Source organism: Phalacrocorax carbo, chromosome 22 (assembly GCF_963921805.1).
Source record: "Phalacrocorax carbo chromosome 22, bPhaCar2.1, whole genome shotgun sequence".
Lineage (NCBI taxonomy): Eukaryota > Metazoa > Chordata > Aves > Suliformes > Phalacrocoracidae > Phalacrocorax > Phalacrocorax carbo.
In genome coordinates this window covers 77,937-101,093 of record NC_087534.1, presented here as the reverse complement: position 1 = coordinate 101,093, position 23,157 = coordinate 77,937, and the positions used below count along the sequence as shown (strand labels likewise).

Sequence of the window (23,157 nt, the reverse complement as noted above, 5' to 3'; positions counted from 1 at the left end):
GGCTATTTCTTGGTACATCAGAGAATTGGATAAATTTGGGGATTACAGCCAAAATGGGAAAGGATTCTGATAATTCTTACTCTTTACTCAGATCAATTCCTGGCAGTGGGAAAGCTTAATGCAGTTCTATTAGCACAACTGTTTCAGATCAGATGTTACAGGTGAAGAAAAGAACTGAATTATCATTTGAAGAAAGTACAGAGCAAAATCTTTCTAGCATTTTGATTCAGACTGGGCAGAGGGAGGATTGTGGGGTGAAACAAATAATTAACCATCAGTGCATTTCTCTCTCTCTGGATGAATTTCCTTTTTGTTGGTCTAATCTTCTACCCTAGCACAAACCTAATCGTTCTTAAGGTACGAAGTCACAGTGACAGCTGCAGGCCATCTCTTAAACCCATTCTGGGTACCTGGCATATTTTTCATTCTATAGGGACAAATGTATACCAAATTCTCCCACATCTCTTGCCATTTGCAGGATATGGAGTAAAGTTCTTGAGCTGTCACCCAGGAATTGGGGGGGTGCATGGGGTGTGGAGGAACATTTAATTCTACTGTATACTGATTTAGGAAAAAATCTACAGAAGACTGTTCACATTGAAGTACTTAATCTGCTAGATTCCTGGACAAGCCTGAGACATTTCACACCTTCCCTCTGTTTCATATCTGCCATGAAGTGTGGATGGCCTGCTTACCAACACCACCACAAAATAATCTTTGAATTAAATCCAAAAGTGTTCTTTAAAAGATACTTTACACTGGTCGTCTAATGATGACCTCTTCCCTAATTTTGCAATGGTTTCAACCTGCTTTTCGACCGTTGGTATAGCTATAAAAATCAAAACACCTCCTCCTAACCCCATTATGATGAAAGCTTTAAATTTTATTATTAATTTTTAATGGGAGGAAGTTAAATTCCCTCAGAAACCATAAAAGGTAGGTTTTTGATCCATCAGCTAATGGAAGGTTACTACAGAGTCATGCCTTCAGCAGACAGCCTGATCATTTACCTTGTACTTGGATGGCAAGAGAAAGACAGATGTTGTCCATTATTTTCTTTAAATAATTCTTACATTTTAAACAGGACTGTTTTAGGGGTACTTCTGTTGTTTCAGTTTTGGTGACGTTTTTATTTTCTTAATCTCTTACCAGTCTTTGAGGAGTATTTATAAAATCATACGCCATCAACCGAATTTACAAGATCAGACCAAGACACTGTCTTAAGATAATTGTCTGTTTAACATTTAGATCATCCCACACAAAGGTGACATTTCTGTTCATCACTCTGTAGTTCAAAATTATAATATAATCCCTTCTCTACACAGTGTCATTTTCCAAAAGCTGTTACCATCAGTATTTGTGTCAAATACCATCAAGGTTATCTTAAAATAAATAAATAAATAAAAAAGGCGTGGGGGGGAGGGGTCGCACAGGGACGGAAGACCACAAATCAGTCTTTGATTTTTTCCAAAAGCAACTTCCTTGAAATCACAATTTTACCTTTCAGGTCAAAACCTGTCTGGCCTAGCACCTGGTTGATCTTCACACAAGATTTCAAAAGCTTAGGAGTGACTGCAGTAGCTCAGAAGATGGCTCTGAACAATGAGTACTATCAGCCTGGGAGCATGTTTTTATCCCAGTGAGTTCCAGCTAACAGGTATGTGAAGTGTGACAAAAACTAGCCTTGAGACACTGGGGATTGGAAGTGTGACACATGGAGGCTCACAGACTTTTTGATGAGTGAATGTGCTTACAGGGAAGTGAGATTTTTCCTTGCTTTCAGTGGTAATCAAAATTATCAGTCTCTCAAAACACTGCAAATATTTTCTCTTTACTTTTCTCTTACAGATTTCAGATAAAGAATAAGCAGTTAACAGCCTGAAAGACATTGGGGGAAGGGGGGGGAAGACAGATGAGGGAGATGGACACAACATCAATAATAAAAAGTCCGTCGTGAAAATCCAAGTCAGAAGCAAGATACGGACAGACTAGAATAGCTTCCCCTGTCAAGGCAGAAAACGGAACATTAAAGAACCAACAACCTTCTGATTCACACATTTGCCACTTTTTAATCAAATAAAATCCTACCTTAGGATTGCAATAGACGTCAGAGGAAGAGTTAATTCACCTCCAGACGATTCCATTATGAAAGCAAGGTGTGTAACTTTAGACATTTGTAGTTGCTAGAAAGAAATATGAAAACCCTATTAAAAACGCTGCATGAGGTCTAGGTAAAAAAAAAAGTTTATCTCCTGAAGCTGAGCTCTGTTCCTGCATTTAGCATTTAGAATGTTATCTGTTTTGCCATGAAAGGAAAACAGTTTCCAGAGAAGTCACAGTTCAGATTCTTTAGTCTGGACCTTGCAAACACTCCACTCTTCAAATGCCTCAGCTGTAGCCTCCAGCATTTTTCTAACCTCCTGTTTAAACACAGGATTTATTTTAATTGGTCCTTTTCCTTCTAAATGATCCCCGCTGCTTTTCTTCACTTGCCTCACCAAGTGTCTGACAGGTAAATCAGGATAATTAGTTCTGTATTACCTAGCTGATTGCTGAAAAAAGTGACATTATATAAGGTCAAAAAGCAGGAAGGGAAATTAGAATCCTCTAACATAACACACAAATAAAGGACAGGAAGAAAGAGGGCAGTCAGAACAGTCTTTTGCCCTCCATCAAATCTGCCAGGCTAGCAAATGTGGCCACACTCCCTGCTACTCAAGACAACTCAGTTGCTCACAAACCTAATTGGCAAGCCTTATTTTGTAACAAATACCCAGGAGCACTCACTGACTACAGCCTCAGTAATCTGAAGAACATGACCCACCATCGTATCTTCACCATCAGTAAAAGTGAGAAAGCAGCAAACCAGTCTGTAGGTGGTGTCATCAGCCCTGAACCCGTTTTCTCTGTAAAAGACGACAAAAACCTTTACAGATTTGGTCTGGCTTAGCTTGGACCGATTTATTAATAGCAGCTGTGAATTACTTCTACAGAACTGTGTTGCAAAAATGTCTTAGCTAAATAAATGCCAACAAAAAACCCAGAAAATTTATTTGCATACATTAGATACTATTATAATCCAAGCCAGAACTTCTGAAGACAGTGATCCCTTAAAAGAGCGGGAGAGGAAAAAAAAAACCTGCCTAAATTGTGTCAGTGGAAAGACAGACAGCTCACATGGAAAGCTGTGCCAATCGTTCCCCTCAAGCAAGAAGTGTATAACAAGGCACACCTGTGTGCACTTGACATAGAATTTAAACCCAGGTCAGCAGGAAGGAAGGAAGGACCTTTCTTGACTTACTACCAGGCATGCTTTATACTCAGAGTTGCGTTTTGTACTTTACTGTATATTGCTGGGTTTTGTTGTATTTTCACCTACAACACAGAACAAAGGTTTGTTTTGAAGAGTCATCTTCCGATTTACTCAAATCAAATTTGTCATCCCAGAGCCCATGTGAACACATTCTCAGGGTACCTTGACTTGATGAAGAAATTATAGACAATTACTAACTGTAAGACAGTAACCAGGTTCTGATGCTGTGGAGCAAATTATTTTAAAGTCAAGCCTTTCTCTACTTGTACAGAGCACGATTCCAGAAGGCCGCTGCTGTGGCACAAACCTAGTGACTGTGCTACTTCTCCTAGTTGACATGAAGCATCCTATTCAGTAACCACTTCTGATTGTACAGTGTGTTACCCAGCCATTCAAAGAGATTACATTCCACATATGCCCAGAGACTGGGAATAATGAGCAATCTATTTGTCACCTGGGAAATTGTCAGCATTAATTACATTATCAAATATAAAATTCTCTATTTCAGTGACAGGTTCTATAAATAGAAATATAATTTGTTGAAAGGGCACGGCTCGCAGTGTCAAACAGCAAGCACTCAATACCTTCTGTGTAGTTCAGTTCTGGAAAAATGTACAACAGACTATATTTCAGATTCTTTTCCTTCTCATCTGTTTTTCCTCCATTATATGGAACTTTTACAGCTGGAGTGGGGAGGAGGGGAAGGTTAAGATCCTCAGCTGTGCTCAGTTAACATTGAAGACAAGGGGAAAATAACTACAAAAGGCTGCACAAGTAATTCAGTAACTGCAGAAGCAGCCCCAATGCAGGCACACGCAGTTTGGAATGCTCTTATCACATGTGGAAGTCCTCCCTTCATACTTAACACCTGTGAAAGGTTCACAGTGGTATGCATTCCAGAATCCCCAGAGGGAAATGTTTTCTAAATGATCCACAGAAATCTTTAGCCCAGTTAACAGTAGAAATTCATGCCATGCAAAGGACTCAGGTGTTGTTAATATTTGTTCATTAAAGTGAAGGAGGTGCTTTGCAAGTTGTATTATCCCTAAATAGGGTTTGGTTGGGGTCTTCTGGGGTTTTGGGTGTTTGGGGTTCTTTTTATTTGATAGAGCTCACATTTCTCTCTGGGATCAATGCTGTCACAGCAACAACGAAAAATAAAACAGTAGTACCTTTATTTACATTTCTAAAATAGCATGAAAACTGTTCCCAAGCAGGACCCAATCAATGTTACAGACACAAACTATGCCACTCTGCTTGAAGCTATAAAAGATATATTTTAAGAAGCCAAGAAAATAGTAGTATAACAAAGTAGCTGAAAATGCTGTCACACTTTGTGTTGTATATGAATTGCATAGCTGTGGAGGTACGGTAAGTGCCTGACATAATGAGTCATGACTGGAGCTGAAAAGCTTATTTGCCCCTAAGTGACACAAAACCAGGGAATTAACATCAAAGTAGCTCACATCCAATAGAAGATATATTGCTTCATTTCACAGCAGGTTTTTAAACTCAACTGTTAAATGACAGAATATTGATCTACTCCTCTGTGAAATAGTGAAACTTGAATTTTTAAAAAGCACATCTTAAGTTACTTACTGTTTTAGTGACATTTCTTTTAATGCTGACTATATTACGTTGTTATAAATTCTTTAATATTTCACCTCAAACACAACCATCTGGAAGGTGAATCACAGAAACAAAGCAGTGGCTGCATATGCCCAGAAAAATTATAGCTTTCAAAACAAATATCCGAGCAGAGTGCAAAGGAAGAAAATATCTAAACTGCAAAGCTGCAGCTTTGACTTCTATTTAGAAACACAAAAATTCTAGTATTTAGAACAAACTCATACTCAAAACAGCATTTTTCTCACTATTTTTAAACAAACTGAACACCTCAGACATGTATCTATGCCTGGTGGTCCTACCACCCATCTCTCTTCACCAGTCCTGTATTTTGAACTGCATATATGCTGCAAATTAGAAAATGTTTCATCTGTTGCTTACACAGCTAGCAGAGTTAGAAAGATTTCGCAGCATTCAAGGAGCTGAACACCATCATGTCCAGACTCCCTCCGAAAGCTATCACCAACACTAGATTAGGTCAGCCCTAACTTTTCCCACCTGAAACCTAAAAACACCTGAGGGTGAGACCCGTAACTCTCTGGGTAACCTGTTCCAAGTACTGCACCAACTTCCCAGTCAAGACTTTCTTCCTTAGCATCTAGTCTGAACTGGCCATGCTGCAACCTTATGTCACTCTCCCTCATCCTACCATCAGCCACTACCAAGAACAGCTGGGCTCCCTCACCTCTGTACCTCCGCTTTGACAGCCCATTTACGCACGCGTGGCCAGAACAAATGCTGGAGTTAAAAAGGGTATCTCGTAGTTGCAAAAACGAGGTGAACAGTCATGTTGGAAATAAGAAAATATAATAATAGCTCTAGATGTAGAAACATACTCTGTTCATAATACAAAGAAAAAAATCGTAACACGATGGATCTTGGGCAAAAAAAACATTTACTCTGCAGCTGAATGAACTAGCAGGAGGACAAAATTGTATTTATCCTGACAATATAAGAAAATTTTATCAAGTGTAAGTTGATTCAAAGAACATTCCAGCATTCAGAAAAGGCGCCTCTAAGAACTCCTTTTTGAAGGATACTTCTTTCCTGCTACCCATTTCCAACTCCCAGGGTAGAAACCAGTGCTGGATAGACAAAGCGGAGTGGGAGAAGGAAAGCAAGGGAGAGGACGGCTACAGGCACAGCAGCAGGAGTCAGCGGAAATGTAAAGCAAGAAAAAATAAAACGCTTTACCTGGGATGCAGCAACAGCACTTGACAAAACAGGAAAGTTTAAATACAGTTTTCCTCAGCTGCTCTGTTCTAAAAGCTAACTCAAGCTTCAAGGAAAAACTACAAACACCTCTGAACTCGTCCTACTGTGCAGCAGCAAGCGGATGCGCATCTGTCCCAAAAAAGCCTACCTGAGACACACAGCCGAGATAGCTTTGGGAAGCGAAACGGTTTTGTTACATCTTCTTGTGGACACGTTACAAGAGTGCCACCTACCGCGAGTCGGTACAGGTACTCACAGCTAGAACCCGCCGTCGCCCGCGCTAAGGGGGACACAAACCCCTCCGCAACCGAGCCGAGACCACGCGCACGCAGGTGCCCGGCGGCACGTACCGAGGCTGACCGGCAGCTCCCCAGGCCCGTCACGTCCCGCAGCGCGAGGGCCGGACGCAACAGCGCCGGTCTTCGGCAACTCGGCACGCGCGGCCCCGCGCCAAGCCCGGCGTGACGGCGGCGACCGCGCGGGCGGCGCCTGCGGAGGCGAGCTCCCTTCAGGAGAGGGACGGCGCGAGGCGAGGCTCGCGCGCTCCTCTCTCACACCCACACACACCCCCGCCCCCGCAGCCGCCCCCGCGCGGCACCGGAAAACAACGGCAGCGGGCGGGAAAGCGCCCGCTCCGCCCGGAAGCCGAGCGACAGTCGCCCTCGCGCCGTTTGGGCGCCCCCTGCTGCCCGGGGCAGCCGCCGCGCGAACAGGCCGCGCTTCGGCCCCGCCCGCGCCAGGCGGCCCTGGCGCCGCTCGGCTCCCGCGCGGGGGCTCTGGCGGCGCCCGCCATCGGCGCCTCCGCGGCTTTTCCCCGCGCGGGGACGCGGCGCGGCGGGGAGGGCCTCTGGCCGCAGCCGCCGTGCGAGGAGAGCGCTCCCTGCGCTCCCCTGCCCGCTGCCTGGAGGCTCGACCCCACTCCGTGTAGCTGCTACCCCTTAGAAACCGAGCGAGGGGTTCAGTCACGCGTGACTCCTGGGGGGGTCTGAGAGGAACGGGGGGAAGACTGCTCGCTCTTCCAGCCAAACGATAGGCGGATTTAAATCCTCAAGGCAGCAGACAGACACCGTCTTTTCTTACCCTGGCCCCTCGTCCCAGGCTTGGCCCTTCCCTCCTCCCCTTCCCTGTGCTACAGCTGGCACGATTGTCAGCTGGAAACCTAGCCCGGGATGAGTAACCATCGGTGCCAGACACCTCAAGGCTTTGGCACGTATCTTGCAAGAGAGCACAGGGAGAAGGAATAAAATCTCTTTTTGTTGAAGACTAAGGCAGGCCAGCCCCTCTTCCCCCACACCCTCCCGTCTGCACCTTAGAAGTCCTGTGTGACTGCAGAGAAAGCACTGCAGAGCACCTGTACCACTACAGGTTCAGAGTGGGGGGGAAGGCAGAAACGCAAAGCAGTAGCTCATCATCTTTACAATTTCAGTCCTTTTACTGGAGAGACGACTGTGATGCTGCCTTCCCTTATCTCTAATAGGATCTCTCCATGCAGCAGGTCAGCACAGAAAGGGGAGACAGCTCCCTGCATAAGGGAGAAAGTAAAGAATAATTCCTATCCACCCCCTTCCCTCTCTGGCAGCATAAAGATTTCAGCAGAAACAAAAAATGCTTTGGCAAAGCAGCAACAGCTTAAGTAACACTCTACTTGAATAGGAGCATCTGACTTAAATCAGTTTATGTTAGGAAGGACATCAAGACTAATTCTAGTGAACTAAAGAAAGATCATGCTCCTGACTAGAGACAAATTTAACTTTAAAAGCTAATACTGTTCAGGTAGTAGTGAAAATAATCAGTATTCTGTTTTGAGATGCTACCATTAACCTTTAGTAAATGCAACCGTTCAAGAGTAAGGTAATGCTGACAAAAAACACACCAACGAAACCCAACAAAAAAAAACCCCACACAAACAAAACCCACCACAGCATGTACACCACAAGGCAGAATTTCAGAACACAGCCTAAGACTCACCATTACTCAAAAGAAGAGAACAAGTCACTTCATCATTTATATGCCTTTAAAGTCTAGAGTCATCTTCTGAAAAACAGAGTATTCAGTTTGGAGTCAGCTTTTAATTGAGGAAAGCTACAGTTGACTAAAATTTTTAAAGCCTCATATAGGAAAGTGGTATTTAACGCCTTTTAAAAATACTATGAAGATAACATGGGCATTTTATAATTTGCTTTACCATATAGGCCTTTATAGACTTCTGTTGAAATGTCTCACCTCCCAGCAGAAACAACAGTGTTACAGTTTGACCTTTTTTCCATTTTATCCACACAAAATCATGTAGAGAGTGAAGACAAAGAGAGGAACATACACCCGTACTCAGAAGATGGAAAACTCACTGCATAAATAGGAATGATTTCTTCCTTCCTGTGATCTTGCCAATTATTCTCCCGCTCCCCTTGAGTACTAGAACAGTGATAGAGCTTGCAAGCTACCAAATCCAATCTTAAAAGCCTACAACACCGCCTTTAAAAAAAAACCCTGCAGTTCCATTGCCAAAAAGGGGCTAAGCCTAGGTTCACAACTACAACTGCTATTAAGACAACTGAACTGGAGCAGCTGAAGTGCTAAGTCTCCTGCTGACTGTGGGAACTGTGAGCAGTTTTTATGTATTTAGTATCATACAACATCTTTAAAACAAAGGAACGTTTACACAGTATGTGCATACACCCTAATGTTAACGCATGTATATTCATTTTTACACAGTTCAATGAAAATCCGCTCTATAAGCACAGAAGCAATCCCGTGGTTATTTCTGACCACAAAAATACATCAGTTGCAGAGATCGCTTACAGTTACAGATCTTGCAGAAACTTTTATAGTGGCACTTGTATAGTCAGTTGGTCCAGTGGCTTTGCAACGCCCAGACACACATAGGGACAGGTAAAAAGAGGCAAGATCTTTATGGGCCAGTAGCTGAGCTTACTGCATTAGCAAGGCTGATGTACAGTATGACATCTGCAGTAATAACACCAATACCAATAAATTAGATTAAAACAATTCAGATATACTTCCCATAGTATGAAAGCCAGCATTCACAAAATCAGGAAAAACGCTATTCTATTCAGATTGCATGGCGACAAACAAGAAGTAGTTTGCCACAGTACAGAATCAACGCACTTTCAATGTCCAGTATTATTAGTAGGTTGTGGCACACTGATGTTTAGTTGCCCGATAACACCCTCAGACGTTTTCCTAGGAACGGTCTTGATTATCTGTCAGAGGGTAGACAGAGATCCACCATCAAGTCAGTAACTTTGTAATTTCTTCACGTGGGAACAGCTGAAAGTGGTTGCTTTATTCCAATAGATGGCAGGCGTTTCAGTTTAGTTAGCCATGCAGTCTTTTTGTGAATAGGATTAATCACACAGATTTATGACATCCGTGTTTTTGCAAAAGAGAGCAGGTAGTTTGTTTCTGGTTTTAATACTTCCCTTCCATGAAAGGGGGCATACCAAGAAGCGTGGTCTGAAAGCAAAGTATCATGATCTCTTAAAATGAAGCTCCAGGTCAGCTCTCCAAACCAACATAGAATCACTAGAACAGAGCTCTACCTTGCATCCACTTAACAAGTACAGAATTCATGAGAATACTGTGAGCACATCGGCAAGAGCAAGAACTACCTTATGGAATGATTTGTGAGACCAGCCTCACCAGACAAAAAGCCTGAGTTTAACAAGCCTAAATAACAACACCACCTTTTTTTTTTTTTTTTTTTTGCATGACAAAAGGGTAAACTTAAGCAAAAGGTGGATATTCTACAGATTAATTAAAAAAAAAACAAACAACAAAACGTTGAGCAAGTGACTATTCAGTGTTTCACGCAAAACTCAACTCAATCATTTGTAAGTTTTGACTGGGCATCAGTCAAAGACAAACTGTTAACATAGAACTCCAAACTGAAAATCCACTGCACTTGCAATAAAGCTGGTTTCACACTGGCATTTCTAACTCCACTGGCCTCAAAGTATTTTTACAGTAGTTTCAGTTGTCCAACATGAGTTACAAGCTGCTGTTCCACAGTTAGCGCCACTCTTCTCCTGTGAAACATACTTCAGGCTTTCAGACTACTCTTCTCTTGTTCCACAAAACTTTGGAGTGAAGAGCTGACAAGTCTATCCAACGTCTTTAGTTTTCCTCTAGACTGCATTCCTAGGGGTGCCATTGTGAGTCACTGCTTTCATATTTGAGGAGCTTGATTGATGGTTGCAGATTCTGTGGGAGGCAACACCTACTTCAAAGACTTCATGAATGGCTTTGCGGAAGCAGTGAAAATTGTAGTCTATCAGACCTGTCAAGAAGGAGGGGGAGGGGAAAGGAAAAACTGTGCTCAGCTTGGCACGTTTATGTAATCAGTAGAGCTTCAAAAATATATATAAATGTTTCATTTAACCAATAGCTATTATGCTACTTACTTTAGTATCAATTTGGATTCAGAAGATTTAATAAACTTTTACTGATGCCAGTATTTATTTACACAGTCTGAGTTTTTAGAAAAAAAAAGGTACTCATTTGGAAAGAAAAGTGTATATTCATAAACAGCAGGTGAGGGAACAACACAAGACTACCCCCCAAAAACATGCTAGTACAGCATGACCATCACTTGAACGTTATCTTGCACTTCATGTCATTGATATGTATCCTAAACGTGGGGAAAAACCCCTTGAGATCAAATACAGAACAGTTATTAAAAGAACACGTCTGCTTTTTCCTCTTCTTAAAATGCCAAGGTTAAGTACTGTCACCATTTAAGTCAAACACACTGACATCAGGGCCTACGCTGTCATTTCTACCCTGTAACACATGCAAGACCATTCCTACACGGCCAAGCAACTATACAGTTGGTTAGACCTGCAATGTATTAAGCGCTCACTGTAAGTTCTTCCCACGTGCTGTACTAGCCTACTACTACTGATTTCTTCAGTCACCTGTTAAGAAGATTACATCAGTGCAACACGTGATAGAGACTATGGTTATTCACAATACAGCAGCTGTCAAGCAAAACTTAATAAGCATTACTCCATTCTGCTGATTCCACTGTAGCAGATGACAGTGACACAGGCCACATTAGCTACACAAGTAATTGCTTTAATCGCTGTCCTCCTGATGAAATGATTCACAAGAATAAAAACAAGACCTCTTCATACCTTTCTCTAGGAAAGGAGAAAATGCCTCCCAGAAGAAATTAAACCAATTTAGTTACACAAAAATCAAGGTGGCTTTGTAAAGTCATATTAATATTTTATAGTTGATAAAAAACATTAAAGACAAAAGCCATTCAATGGAGGAAGTCCTTACCTTTGCGCTCAAAACTCTCTTCTCTAAGAATGCAAACTAATGCCAAAAACTTTGTTACTTCCTTTAAGTACAGGACCGTTGTGTTATTGAGCTTGATAATCGCCATTGACTCTTTATCATAAGCGCTTCCAGTGCCATCTTCCTTTAACCTAAGAAATAACAAGTTAACCCAAGATACAGGCTAGTAGGCATGCGTATGTAACTTCAAGACAAATACCTGTTAAATGCAGTTAGAAAAATATTACTCATACTGAATGGTGAGCAAGTGAAGGACCTGCAATGCAGGTCTTAATACTATCACAAGTAAGACCATTATCACCCCTTAAGTTTCTTAGGAAAGCTAGACCTCAACAGAGTAGAGACCTTCACTGGATAACTGCTCATCTAAGACAGATGGTAAGAGCAAGCTCTCAGCATGCATTCTTTTGATATCAAACTAAGAGCTGCAGCTGTTCACTTGATACTGTTTTCAGCTTACAGCTGAGCATTCTTGATGGAGGTAGTATAGTGCACGTAGTTTACCTTCAAACCAAAGAGTCACTGCTACATACTCTCTCACTGAGTTGGCACAGTAAGGCGGCAAGTAATTGGTTTGAAGATTACACTGCAGGACTTCAATGTAGAAATGTCCATGGGGTGACATCTCAGTGAAATTACTTTTGGCAAATTAATAGAAAGGCTTCCTTAGTGAGGCCGGGGCAGGGGTGGGGTGCAACAGGGAGCAGGACACTTTTTGGTCTTAAGCTAAACTGGCCTGCATTTACAAGAAAAGATTATGATGCTGCTTTCTATCTGCAAGTTATTAGTGTTAGTTAAATTACTGTAGAAGCAAAAGATGTATTGCAAGCTATTTATAAGCACTCACTCCTGAAAAACAAACAAACAAACACACACCCCAAACCAACATTTACACAACCCTGGGTTGACCCACCAAGAGACAGTTCATTAAACGCTGCGGTATTTCTTGGCAGCACTGTATTTTCCAGGCTACAACCACAGTTCTAAAATAAAGCCACCGCTTCTCCAGAGCCACACCAAAAATCAGTTGTGAAGTATAATTCAGCTGTAAATTGTGAGAAACAGGCACTATATGCATCCCTCAGAGAAAGTCAGCAAGAACCGAGTTGACCCTGCAAAAGCTATTCTGTTCAGATAGCAGCAAGTCTCAATGTAATGTGACTGCAAGTTACACTTACAAGCTACAGCATGCTGTCAACCCCGTTTATTTGCAGTAATTAATATAACTGCACCCACCATGCCAAACGAGACACAGCAAAATTAATTTTTTACGTGAAACACCTGATTTTTACAGACGTCAGACGGCTATCTAAGGCCATGAGTGGAGGGAAATGAACAGAGTACAAATGCTCAATCCAGCTGCCAAATCATTTGGTTTTATTCTAGTTACTTACAGAACCAATATGCTCTACAGACCAATCGGTAGCATATTGCTGGATGACAAAGCCTGCACTACTTGCACAGTTTGAAACCTGTTCTACAACTTTTAAGGACTTTTTTCCTAAGAGTATTCATCACTTACCCATATATACAGGAAACATCTATCACTACATCAATCATGTCACAGCACAACTCATATGACTGCATGTCCACAGGGGAACTGTCTGTTGCGATGTATATTTTGCTGACTACATCGAAGAGAAAAGCTTTTTCAATGCCTGAATTCTTCGGAAAGAGAAAGAATTTGGATGAATTAAGATAACTGCATTTTTAAAATCTCAAGTAGAATTCATACACTTCCACATTCTTAACAGCAGGAAATGGTTTAAACATAACCAGTTTAGAGGCTTAAGACAGAATCAAGATTTAGAGCATGAAGTTTATAAATACAATACCCTTGTAGCCATAGTACATACCAACACCACCTTCTAGTTGACAAAAATAAAGCTGGGGACTGGGTTAGAATTCTTTTTAGTTTATTATTTACCAAATCATAATTAAGATTACATTTTACTATGTTTCCAGAACCCAAACTGAGCAGTCTTCCTCTTCTATGGGTCTATTAACTGCAGAAAAGACACACATTCATATCTGCCTGGTCGACCAGGCTCGGAGACAAGTTACTTCATCGCAGTATGCTGACACTTAAATTTTACACTTGTAGTATCTTGGCAGTTCAGTTTCCGTGTGAGGCAGTTGCCGTGCAGTTTAAAATGCAGAGCAAATGAAGTCAGCTTCTAAGGTTATGACTCCATGAAGAGTATCACGTTATGGCAGCTATGGGTATGAAAAAGCACCAAGCCAACTGTACCATCCCACTTATAACTGCACACTTTGGCAAAGCACACCTACTCAAAGAGAGTTAAGAAGCCTTCTGCTGTTAAGCAAATTATCACATATACACTATGGATTTCTGGCAAAGTTTAATTTCCATTTATGCACCAGAAACATTCCTTATTATTCTTCCTAGCTAGTCTGAATACCCAAGGCAGTGTCCTGAGAACATCCACACAATCCTTGTGGCATCAGGGCCACACTCCATACCCTCATGGCATTGAGCAGGGTAGGCATTAACATGCCCTTTACCCACTGGGCCAGGTTATTACAGACAGTCCTCTACCAGCACAGGAAAGAAGCATTACACAGTAGCATGGGACGACACGCCTGACCCGCACAGGTTCTTTCAGTTGCAACTGATTTTTTCTGTGTTGTCCACATGCCTGCAACAGCCTCACAGACCTAAATGAGTTGGGCTACTTCAGCCTTGTCTCTACGGTGACATTTTGTTTGATTTAAAGTATACAGCAGCGAATTTCAGTGTCACAAATTCTATATGAAATGCAAACACTAAAAGAATAAGGACAAAAGTCTCACAGGCCACAAGAAATAGACAGTTTAGTTCAAGGGCAACTTCATATTATGAAAAGAGTCTCCTGCCAGTACAGCTACATTACACTGCTAAGTGCCTCAGCAGTCTAATCAGTATATCATGATGGCAGAAAACTTCTGTATCAACAGTTATAACCAGCCAAACTATGCTGTGTCAGTAGTTAGAGAAACCTGCACAAAGCACACACCAGTAAAATATAGCTGTGGTAAAGAGCTCCTAATGCAGACACCAGGACAGCAGAGTACACCAACGGGAGTGCCACCCGAATCTCCCAAGGGCAGATCTAGCCAGCATTCCTTAGCAGAAGGACTTGCTTTAATATTCCATGTATTTCAAAGTTCTGTTAGATAAACACTTACTGATATAAAGATATTTAGTAGGTTTTCCAGCGTTGGCAGTTGCGGAATGAGCTTCTGTACCACTTTACTGAAGGCTTCAAATATTGAATGGTCATAGATACTGGTCAAATAAAAGCTAAGATGAGGAGGGAGGGAGAAGGAAGAAAAAGAACACAGATCGAAGAGTATTTCAGAATTGCAATAGAAATGTTAAAGCTATGTTTTCTAACATTCAGGCCTGATGATTTAGCTGGGGTGCCTTTATCACAAATATACCTGGCCACTGCACCAAGAACCTAACTTCTGAGTGACTGAAGTAAACATAAAACAGACTTCCCCTGTTCCCAGGAGATGGGAGAACAGACAGAAAAATTTGAACATGCTTTCACAACACAATTAGCTACAGAATCCTTATCACAAAGGCATTAAAGGCTCAGCCAGATTTCTTCAAGTCCCATTCCTGGCCTTCCACTTTGTTCATACTAACACCGAGAGATACTGGTAACGCTTAAAGGTTCCACAAGAATCAAAATAGCAGTAAAAACAGAGAACAGATAGCCCATTTTAAAGGCATTGGTAGAAAACACCTTAAAAGTGAGACAAATATCAAGTAACAGACTAAGCTTTTAGAACCAGTCATGCTGAAAAGTCAGTACTAGCCGGGACTAGAAGGCAGGCAGCTTCCTTTCTCCTTCCCCTGACCCTGTCCCTCCAAGCCACATGTACAAATTCAACCTGTTATGCTGAATGAAAAGTGTGCAAAAGGACTTTGAATTATCAGCAAGTTTATGAATAAATCTATTGATTGGAATCTGATACAGTAGTCTACCTTATTTTAGTCGACCAAACAGCTGAGGCTTGGCCATAAACCCAGTGGTATATCTTATAACAAGAGTTTTTGCAACATTAAGAAACTAACAAGGCCTTGCTGCGGTCCATCCACTATTACATCTGAAAGCCAATAGTCTGTATACATATCAGCAACAGTAGAATCACATATGCCAAAATCTCTAACTCACCTAAGGTGAAGTTTTTCAAGCCCAGCGTCTGTAAGGTCATCATTAGCCCTCTGATGAATATCCCTCTGAGTTTCTATTTTATGGTCATCCGATAAACCATCAACTTTATGAATAAAAACTTCAAAGTTCATTTCCGGGTTGACCTTGTAGGCTTTTGAAACTGTGATGTGGAGTCTTGTTAAAGCTTCCATGTAGTCGTCCTGTAAATCAGTTTTGGCAGGAATGAATGACAAGGCTTTATCTCTGATAACTCTTCCATTCTGCACAAGGACAAAATATTTCAGTGCAAGAACTTCCCTTCTGTAACTAAACAGAAGTATGGGAGAAAAGAATACCTTGGAGTGTCAGAAATCCAAGTAGCTTAGATTCTGTTATGTAAATGAGGTTGCATTAGCTATACAAGGCTCAGCTACACAAAACTAGGCTTCAGAGCAAAAGGCAGGTTACACTTCAACTCCAGCAAAAGGCGGAGCAATCTCTAAAGTGGTCCAAGTAATATGCCACAGTGCAATTCCTAAATTCATTAGAAGCTACCGGATACCCAACAGTATCAGTACTTGAAACTGAGGTCAGAAGTGTGCTATTATTAAATGAACTCCATAGCAGTCAACAGCAGAGGGAAGGGATAATTAAGATCACCTAGCACAGCAGGTTCTCACTATTATTGCAGAAAATGTAAGTTCAGAGTACACGCCCCTTTCCACTCTCTCCACCGGGAGCGTATGTTCTAGCCATGTCACAAAACTAAAAACCAGGCACCACAAGTTAGATTACCAACGCACCCTTTCACACGTAATAGATGTTCTACAAACTTAGCTAAAAATATAAACTATTAGCTTCTTGATCATTCCTCTCGCACACCAAGCAAAAAGAAAACTTCCTTGTGATTCTTACTGATTTGTATTTACCTGGGCATCAATGACATATATTAGAGCACCTGTTCCTCTGAAGATCATCTCATAATCAAATGTTGGATCAAAAAAGTCCATCTGTCCAGGAAAATCCCATATTTGGAAATTCACAAATGAACTGTTGGAAATATCATCCTTGTAGATCTTGTTGGTACTTTCCAAGAACAGAGTCTCATTGGGAGACATTTTGTGGAACACCACCTGTTTAAAGAACACAAATAATAGTCTTGACTTTATCTTATTAGAAGAGATTGGTAAAAGTTCTGCAACTTGAATCTTACAAATAGGTTTGACCATTCTAAAGTGTACAGTTTCCTTTTGGTAATTAGACAGCTTCCCGCATCAGCTATGGATATCACCTACCCTCAACCAGAACCAACCAACCGAATATAGTTAAACATTTTCACAAGTCTAAACAACACTACTTCCTTAAGATACAGACATCCCAGTTACCCTTTCTTCCTTGCAAGTCTAAGACAGTATTTTCCAATTCTGCTACATTAGCCAGTTCAGATCTGGTATAAAGCCACCATGTTAATTAAGTAACTGCAAGCTCTTAAGAACTGTTCCTTTCCAGTCTTACAAATTCCTCAAGGAAACTTTGCTTTTAGTCTGGTGTCAAGTGTTATAACACAATATAATCAGACCATTCCTAAACTACATGAAAAATGTACAAAAACATCATCTCAGTTTTAGAGACCCAAGCAGCTAGGTAGTTTGCCATCTATTAAACAAATGAATTATGTTTGCTGACCCTCTCCTTTCAAGTACCCTAAAGAAATGATGAAAGCTTTCACAGTAGTTGGTAAATGGTTTAGCTGCAGTGATGAAAAACATACTCATTTCTAGTACTCAAAAAGCCCCACTGGGATTTTAGCCCTTCCCTGAACAAACAGAGCTAGCACACAATCCCACAGCAAAGCAGCCTGTAGTAAAACCAGTCAGTTTCAACAGCAAACATTGCATTAAAGCAACTCAACTGCATATTACAAAAGTTACTACAAACGCAAGGTGGTCAAACACTAGGACTGCAAAAAGAAAAAAATTTCCTGTATAGCACTTGGAATTTTTTTTTTAATGCTTCACACTGTTACAGATGTCATCCACTAAAGAGACCTAGTGCAACAGTCTGTCAAAAAAAACCTGCAAGACAAACAACTCCCCACACAGCATAATTAATGGATCTTTTAGTGAGGTTCAAAGTAGTATATCAGCCTAGATTTTTAAGACCAACGAAAAAAACTCAGTTCCTCAAGGCAAATGTTTGAGGAAGCCAGGATCTAAATGAACTTTTAAATAGCAGGACATTTGTGTGGAAAAGTAAGACCAGTTCTAGATATACAGCGGGTGTGTTGCAAGGACTAGAAATTCCTCAGGGTTTGCAGTACAGTTTTAAAGCATTCTGAAATCAGTGTTCCTTCTTTGGAACTCAGCATCTCCCACAGGGAGCAGGACAGAAGTAGTGAATCCAGTTCAAAGCAGATTAGCATCTGAGAAGCAACACCATCATCCCCCTTCCCCCTCCTTCCCAAAGCAGCATGTTTTACCCGACTGATGTTCCCCATCTGTTTCTTTTACACTAGTAGGGGAATCAGGATGTAGTTTTTATCAAATTCCATTTCTATCACCTAGCATCTACCCCCACTCTCACTCACTTTACACAGCTTCAATAAAGCCAGTAAACAGGCTGTGGAAGTGTCTGACTGGAAGCACGCAGCTAACACTGATGCCCAGCAACCTTCACTAGGCATACGCAGGCAGAGCAGACAAAGCTAGTAAAATTCTAAGAATCTGCGGAGTTTCTTCCCTATGGCTTTTATCACTCCCAAGTGTTCCTTTTATACCTCCAACATCCAACAGTCTCACGGGCTTCCTAGCAGATCCCTGCTCTCACCATATTTTAAGAACTTTTCACCGTCAGCTCCAGCACTCTCAGCAGTACACTTTCAGATTCTTCTTTTTATCCCTCTGAATTTCCCATTTACATCTGACCCGCTACGATCTCTTGAGTTTTCAGGATTTAAATTTTATTTCCTGATGGGACAACCTTTTCTCTGCAATAAACTTCTCTACAGCGGCACTTGGTTTTATTTTTGAATTGCAGCAGTTAAGCTGCACTCCTGATGCAGTGTTTCCGAACCACCTCCATGTTTTTGGACTGCCCTTTTCTTTGTGTTTTTGTTGGTTGTTTGGTTTTGGGGTGGTTTTTTTTGTTTTGGTTTGGTTTTTATACTCACAATTTCTGTCTCAATTTTCAAGTAGTTACCCTTCCTTGGATCTGTGAGCTGAATTTGTCCAACATGTTCATTCACACTACCTTGAACCCTGAATGAACTCCCTAAGGAAGCAGGTGTTTGAGGTTTTTTGGGGGTTGGTTTGTTTGTTTTTTACAAATCAGAGAGCAGCCATATTCAGAGTTTCACTTACAGCTGAAATGTTGACCTGATCCATACAAATAAAAATTTCCCAGACCACCACACAATAATCCTATACATCAAGTGACAAAAATGACTTCCACAACATCCCTACTACAAGAGCTTATGATCAAATAAAATGTACCACTGCAAGACACCTTACTGGGTACATTGTAGCAACACCTATAAACTGCAAGAAGACTATCTATTGCAAGTTGCAAATCTGGCAGAGCTTCCTCTTTTTTTTTTTTTTTTTTTGACACTTTGCAAACATGAATAACTGGTTTGTATCTGAGAAATCTACATCCTTTTCCTCAGAAAGGAAACAACAGCTGGAGCAAGAACTTATCTAAGAATCTTCACGGTGCAAGTAACCCAAAGGGAAGAACCCTTCACTAGGAGTTGCCCCAAGCCACCATAAAGGATGCCTCAATGAAGCCTGTACAGTTGAAGCAGGCAATCTGCCACTCATAAACAACAATCCCCACTGCAGCACAAGATCATTCTGCACATAAAAACAGGCACCTTTACCTATAAGTCCAAATGCAGAATGGGTTTTCAAACGCCTTTTTTTTTTCCAGTCATAGTAACCCCCTTTTTTTTCTTGAGGTAATATTAGACTATTTCTATTGCCCTGATGTCCAGAAAGGAATTTGCACGGGCAGATGGAAGGAGGTCCCTGAAAAGAGAGAAAAAAGGTACGGTATTGCAAGATGGTGTTGAGAATCCACTGATCGGAAGAGAACAGCTGCCTCACCGGCAACAATGGACAGCAGCTTCCAAAGGATTCCCTAACAGCAGTAAGATGTACAACCATTTCGTTGTCTTCATGCTTTCCAGAATCTTTGCTTTAATTTTGTGGATTTCTTAAGCTGCTACAATGCTACATGGTCTCAGAAGTAGCAGCTGCCTTTTTTTCCAGAGGAGAGATTTGAGGGGTGCAGGGTGACAAAGGAAGAGGGTAAGTACAGCAAAAGGAAGACAAGACAGACAGAAGTTTTTGAAGGAATTCACTAGTTACTAGGAGCACTACATTACATCTTGCTGTAATATTTCCTAAGTATTCAAGTGTGCTACAAAAGCACAACAAACAGCTTGTTCTGACTCCCTACTCCCCCAAGCCACTTAATTTAACACCTTTAAAGAAGAAAGGGTGTAAATGAAAGGTTTACAGCAGCTCCAAACAAGCTGCTGCTTTAGGTTCTACCACACACACAAATCCCTCCCCCAATAATATAGTTATGCTAATCTTACGAAGGCAAAGCAGCAAGTCTGGTGACCGTGACAAAAAAAAAAAAAAAACAAAAAAACACAAACCGAAAAACCCACACACCAACAAAAAAAGGGCATAAAACCAAACTCCCCACAACAAATAACACACACACACAAAAAAACTCAAAATCAGGTACCCAGTTTGAACTCTTTCCAGGTTCCTATTACATAAGGACAGTACAGTAAGTCCAGTTATGCAAGTCATAAGTCTGCACAAAAGTTTTTTTATAAACTAAAGCAATCATCATATTCCCAGAATCTCCTAACCTCAATTTGCTATTAAACTTTCACAGGTTATACTAGTACAGAAAATCCAATCGTCCAAAGGAAAACAGGAGCTTCTCCCAAGGACCTTTTTATTTTGTCTTTTCTGAGACGCCTCCTGTTAATATCGCTCTCAGTAGAAGGCTGGAATAGTTTCATACTTCATGTTTTTCACACAGATTTCTAGATTCCCACAAAGCCAATACTCTTCCGCAATACAGTATTTATCATGCATACCCCTACCCTCTGGCAAGGTGATCAACAACTAGTGCCTAGACAAAAGGGTCAGGTCTGGTTATGTCCATTTTTGCACTAGACAGATGTAAGAGGAGGGATGCTGTTGAAGAGAAATTTCTTGATACTCCAAGTGTGTCTCAAATATTGCCACAGTTAGTCTGCTCATGCAGCAGCACAATGAGCTCTTAGGTAACTAAACCTCAGCTTCTAATTATCAAGCTAGATTGGGAAGCGTCAGCAACAGGTAAATTTTATATCCTGTTACTGCATACTCGATATCGCACTGTTCTTTTCCTGGACAACTACCTGAATGTGTTGTCAAAGAACTGATGCTACCAACATCGGTCACAAAAAATAAAAAATTTAAAACAAAGGTCAAAAGCTACATCTATGAAGTGACTTGTAAAGTCTTAAAACGTAGCTGCAATCTGGAGTTATCGCTTCCCTTTAACTTTTAGAGTTCATTATTTTCAGATGTGGATAACACAATAAGATATCTAATTGGAGTCTACAGTGAGTGCCATTGACATGACTGAAGACTTAAAAAAAGACTTTCAGTGCAATCACTGCATTTCAACATACAGTGGGGGCATTAGGCCTAAATAATGAGGACTAGCTGGAAAGACTGAAAAGCAACGACAGCCCAGACTGCCACTGTATTTCAGAACAGCACAATGGAAAAAAATTCTTACTAACAGATACAGTACCTCTTGCTAACCTTGTCTAAAGAAAGGCAAGCCTAAAGCAAAAGAGGTGAGACTACAGTTCAAAACCCATTGGTCTAGTACAGTCTACGGATTACCAAGTAGTCCCCATAAGACGGCTAAAAGAAGCAGATTCATACCTGCTACACTGCAACGTCCAAAAAAGGCTTCTCTGCATAAAACCTTTACAGAAATCTCTAAAGGATTCCACACATGCATCTGACGAAAGTTTGAGGCCCCTAAGTCTAGAGCCTGAGAACCACCGCATTTTGCTAGTAACACCTTCCCATAAAAACATCACCTAAAAACTTTGTAACAGGGACTGCAAATACAAAACTTGCACTGAGGAAATAGGATCATTCTTAGTGCTACACTTCTCTTGAGCTACATGGCAAATGAAAATAGTCATTTTTGTCTTATTTTTGTTAAGAAACACCAGAGACTTCATGAAACTACCAATAAACCTAAGGTACCAGAACTGTTTTATTTCCTCCTTGACCAGCGACCCTCGTTTGCTCAGTGTAGCGTACTAAAGGAAACCAGAGGCTGCCTTTCTGCTCACACGAAAGCAGAAGTCCCTTTCAAAGGATCAAACGGCAGAACAACAGCTCAAGTCTTCTTCCGACCAGAAGCACTAAACGCCGCACACGCGTACCCCTCACGGTGCTTTCACATCCGTAAGAAAACACCTCCTGATAAATCTCCCACCAGTATCTTCACTTTTTATTTTTGAAGCGTTAAAGCGAAAAACTGCAAAGGCTACGCCCTATGCTACACAACCTTCCTCTCTAGGGCAGATGATCGGAGTCCGTTCTGGGAAGCAAGCGTCTGTAAGCAGGAGCCTCCCCTCACTCCAGCTTCGCCACACGCGCCCACATGAAAAAGCAGAAATTGCCTAAACAGCAACATAAGGAGAAAGAGCTCGGCGCCGGAGAGGCAGGGCGGCGGGCGGGGAGCCGCCGGCTGCCCCTCACCTTCTGGATGGAGGACTTCCCGCTGCGCCGCAGCCCCATAAGCAGGATCCGCGGCTTGGAGTCCGCCCCGCCCGCGCCGCCGCCGGGCCCGCCCGCGCCGCCGCCGGGCCCGCCGGGCCCTGGGCCTCCCTCCAGCTCCGCCTCCTCCTCCTCCTCCCCGTAGCCGAAGTCCTTGGGGAACGAGTCCGCAGCCCCGAAGCTACCCCCCACCAACGCCGGCTCCTCAGCCGTGCCCGCCGCGCCTGCCCCGCCGAACTGCAGAGCCATGTCCGCCAGAGCCCGCCGCCCTCCAGCCACCAGGGCCCGTCCCAGGGCCTCCTTCTGCTCCTCCAACCCAACCCGACACCACACAGCCTTCCCCGGATTGGCTGCAGTCACGCTCCGCAGCGCCGATTGGCTCAGGAAGGCAGCGAGGTAGGATGGCTCCGGTCAGACGACCCGAGTCATCTGACGGCGCTGCCGCACGTGAGCGGGAGAGGCGGGGCGAGCAGCGGCCCGGGCGCGCCGTAGGGGGGGCGGTGAACGGACGCGCGGCGGTCGCGGGGCCGCCGTAACGCGGCAGCGCCCGCGCCCGCCTGCGGTCTGTCCGCCTCCCCGCCCCCGCCCGACCCCCTCCCCGCTGCGGGGCCGCGGGCCGACCACCTCCCCGCCCCCTCCCCCCCCGTGGTGCGGAGAGAGGCCGCCGGTACCGCGGCGGCGGGCCCGCTTCAGCGGCGGC

General features: G+C 42.5%; 1 protein-coding gene and 1 long non-coding RNA gene across 3 annotated transcripts in view; both read right to left on the bottom strand.

Annotated features, from left to right (window-relative positions):
• The window catches only part of LOC135316756 (uncharacterized), a 319,880-nt gene extending 313,165 nt beyond the window's left edge, over positions 1 to 6,715 (bottom strand). The window contains exon 1 of the long non-coding RNA XR_010376008.1: positions 2,089 to 6,715. This is a non-coding gene — a long non-coding RNA (uncharacterized LOC135316756). The remainder of the gene's footprint in view (positions 1 to 2,088) is intronic.
• A 1,490-nt stretch (positions 6,716 to 8,205) lies between these two features.
• On the bottom strand, positions 8,206 to 22,780 carry RRAGC (Ras related GTP binding C). Of its 2 annotated transcripts, none has more exons than XM_064471235.1 (7): positions 22,440 to 22,780; positions 16,572 to 16,775; positions 15,664 to 15,863; positions 14,666 to 14,780; positions 12,999 to 13,141; positions 11,459 to 11,607; positions 8,206 to 10,451 (listed from the first exon to the last, which is right to left on the bottom strand). In XM_064471235.1, exons 1-7 carry the CDS (start codon positions 22,704 to 22,706, stop codon positions 10,300 to 10,302), a joined length of 1,230 nt encoding a protein of 409 aa, XP_064327305.1. In that variant the 5' UTR covers positions 22,707 to 22,780; the 3' UTR covers positions 8,206 to 10,299. The 2 variants fall into 2 exon arrangements, with proteins under 2 accessions (XP_064327305.1, XP_064327306.1); XM_064471236.1 differs by lacking the exon at positions 22,440 to 22,780 and adding an exon at positions 22,246 to 22,398.
• Between the last annotated feature and the right edge of the window lie 377 nt (positions 22,781 to 23,157).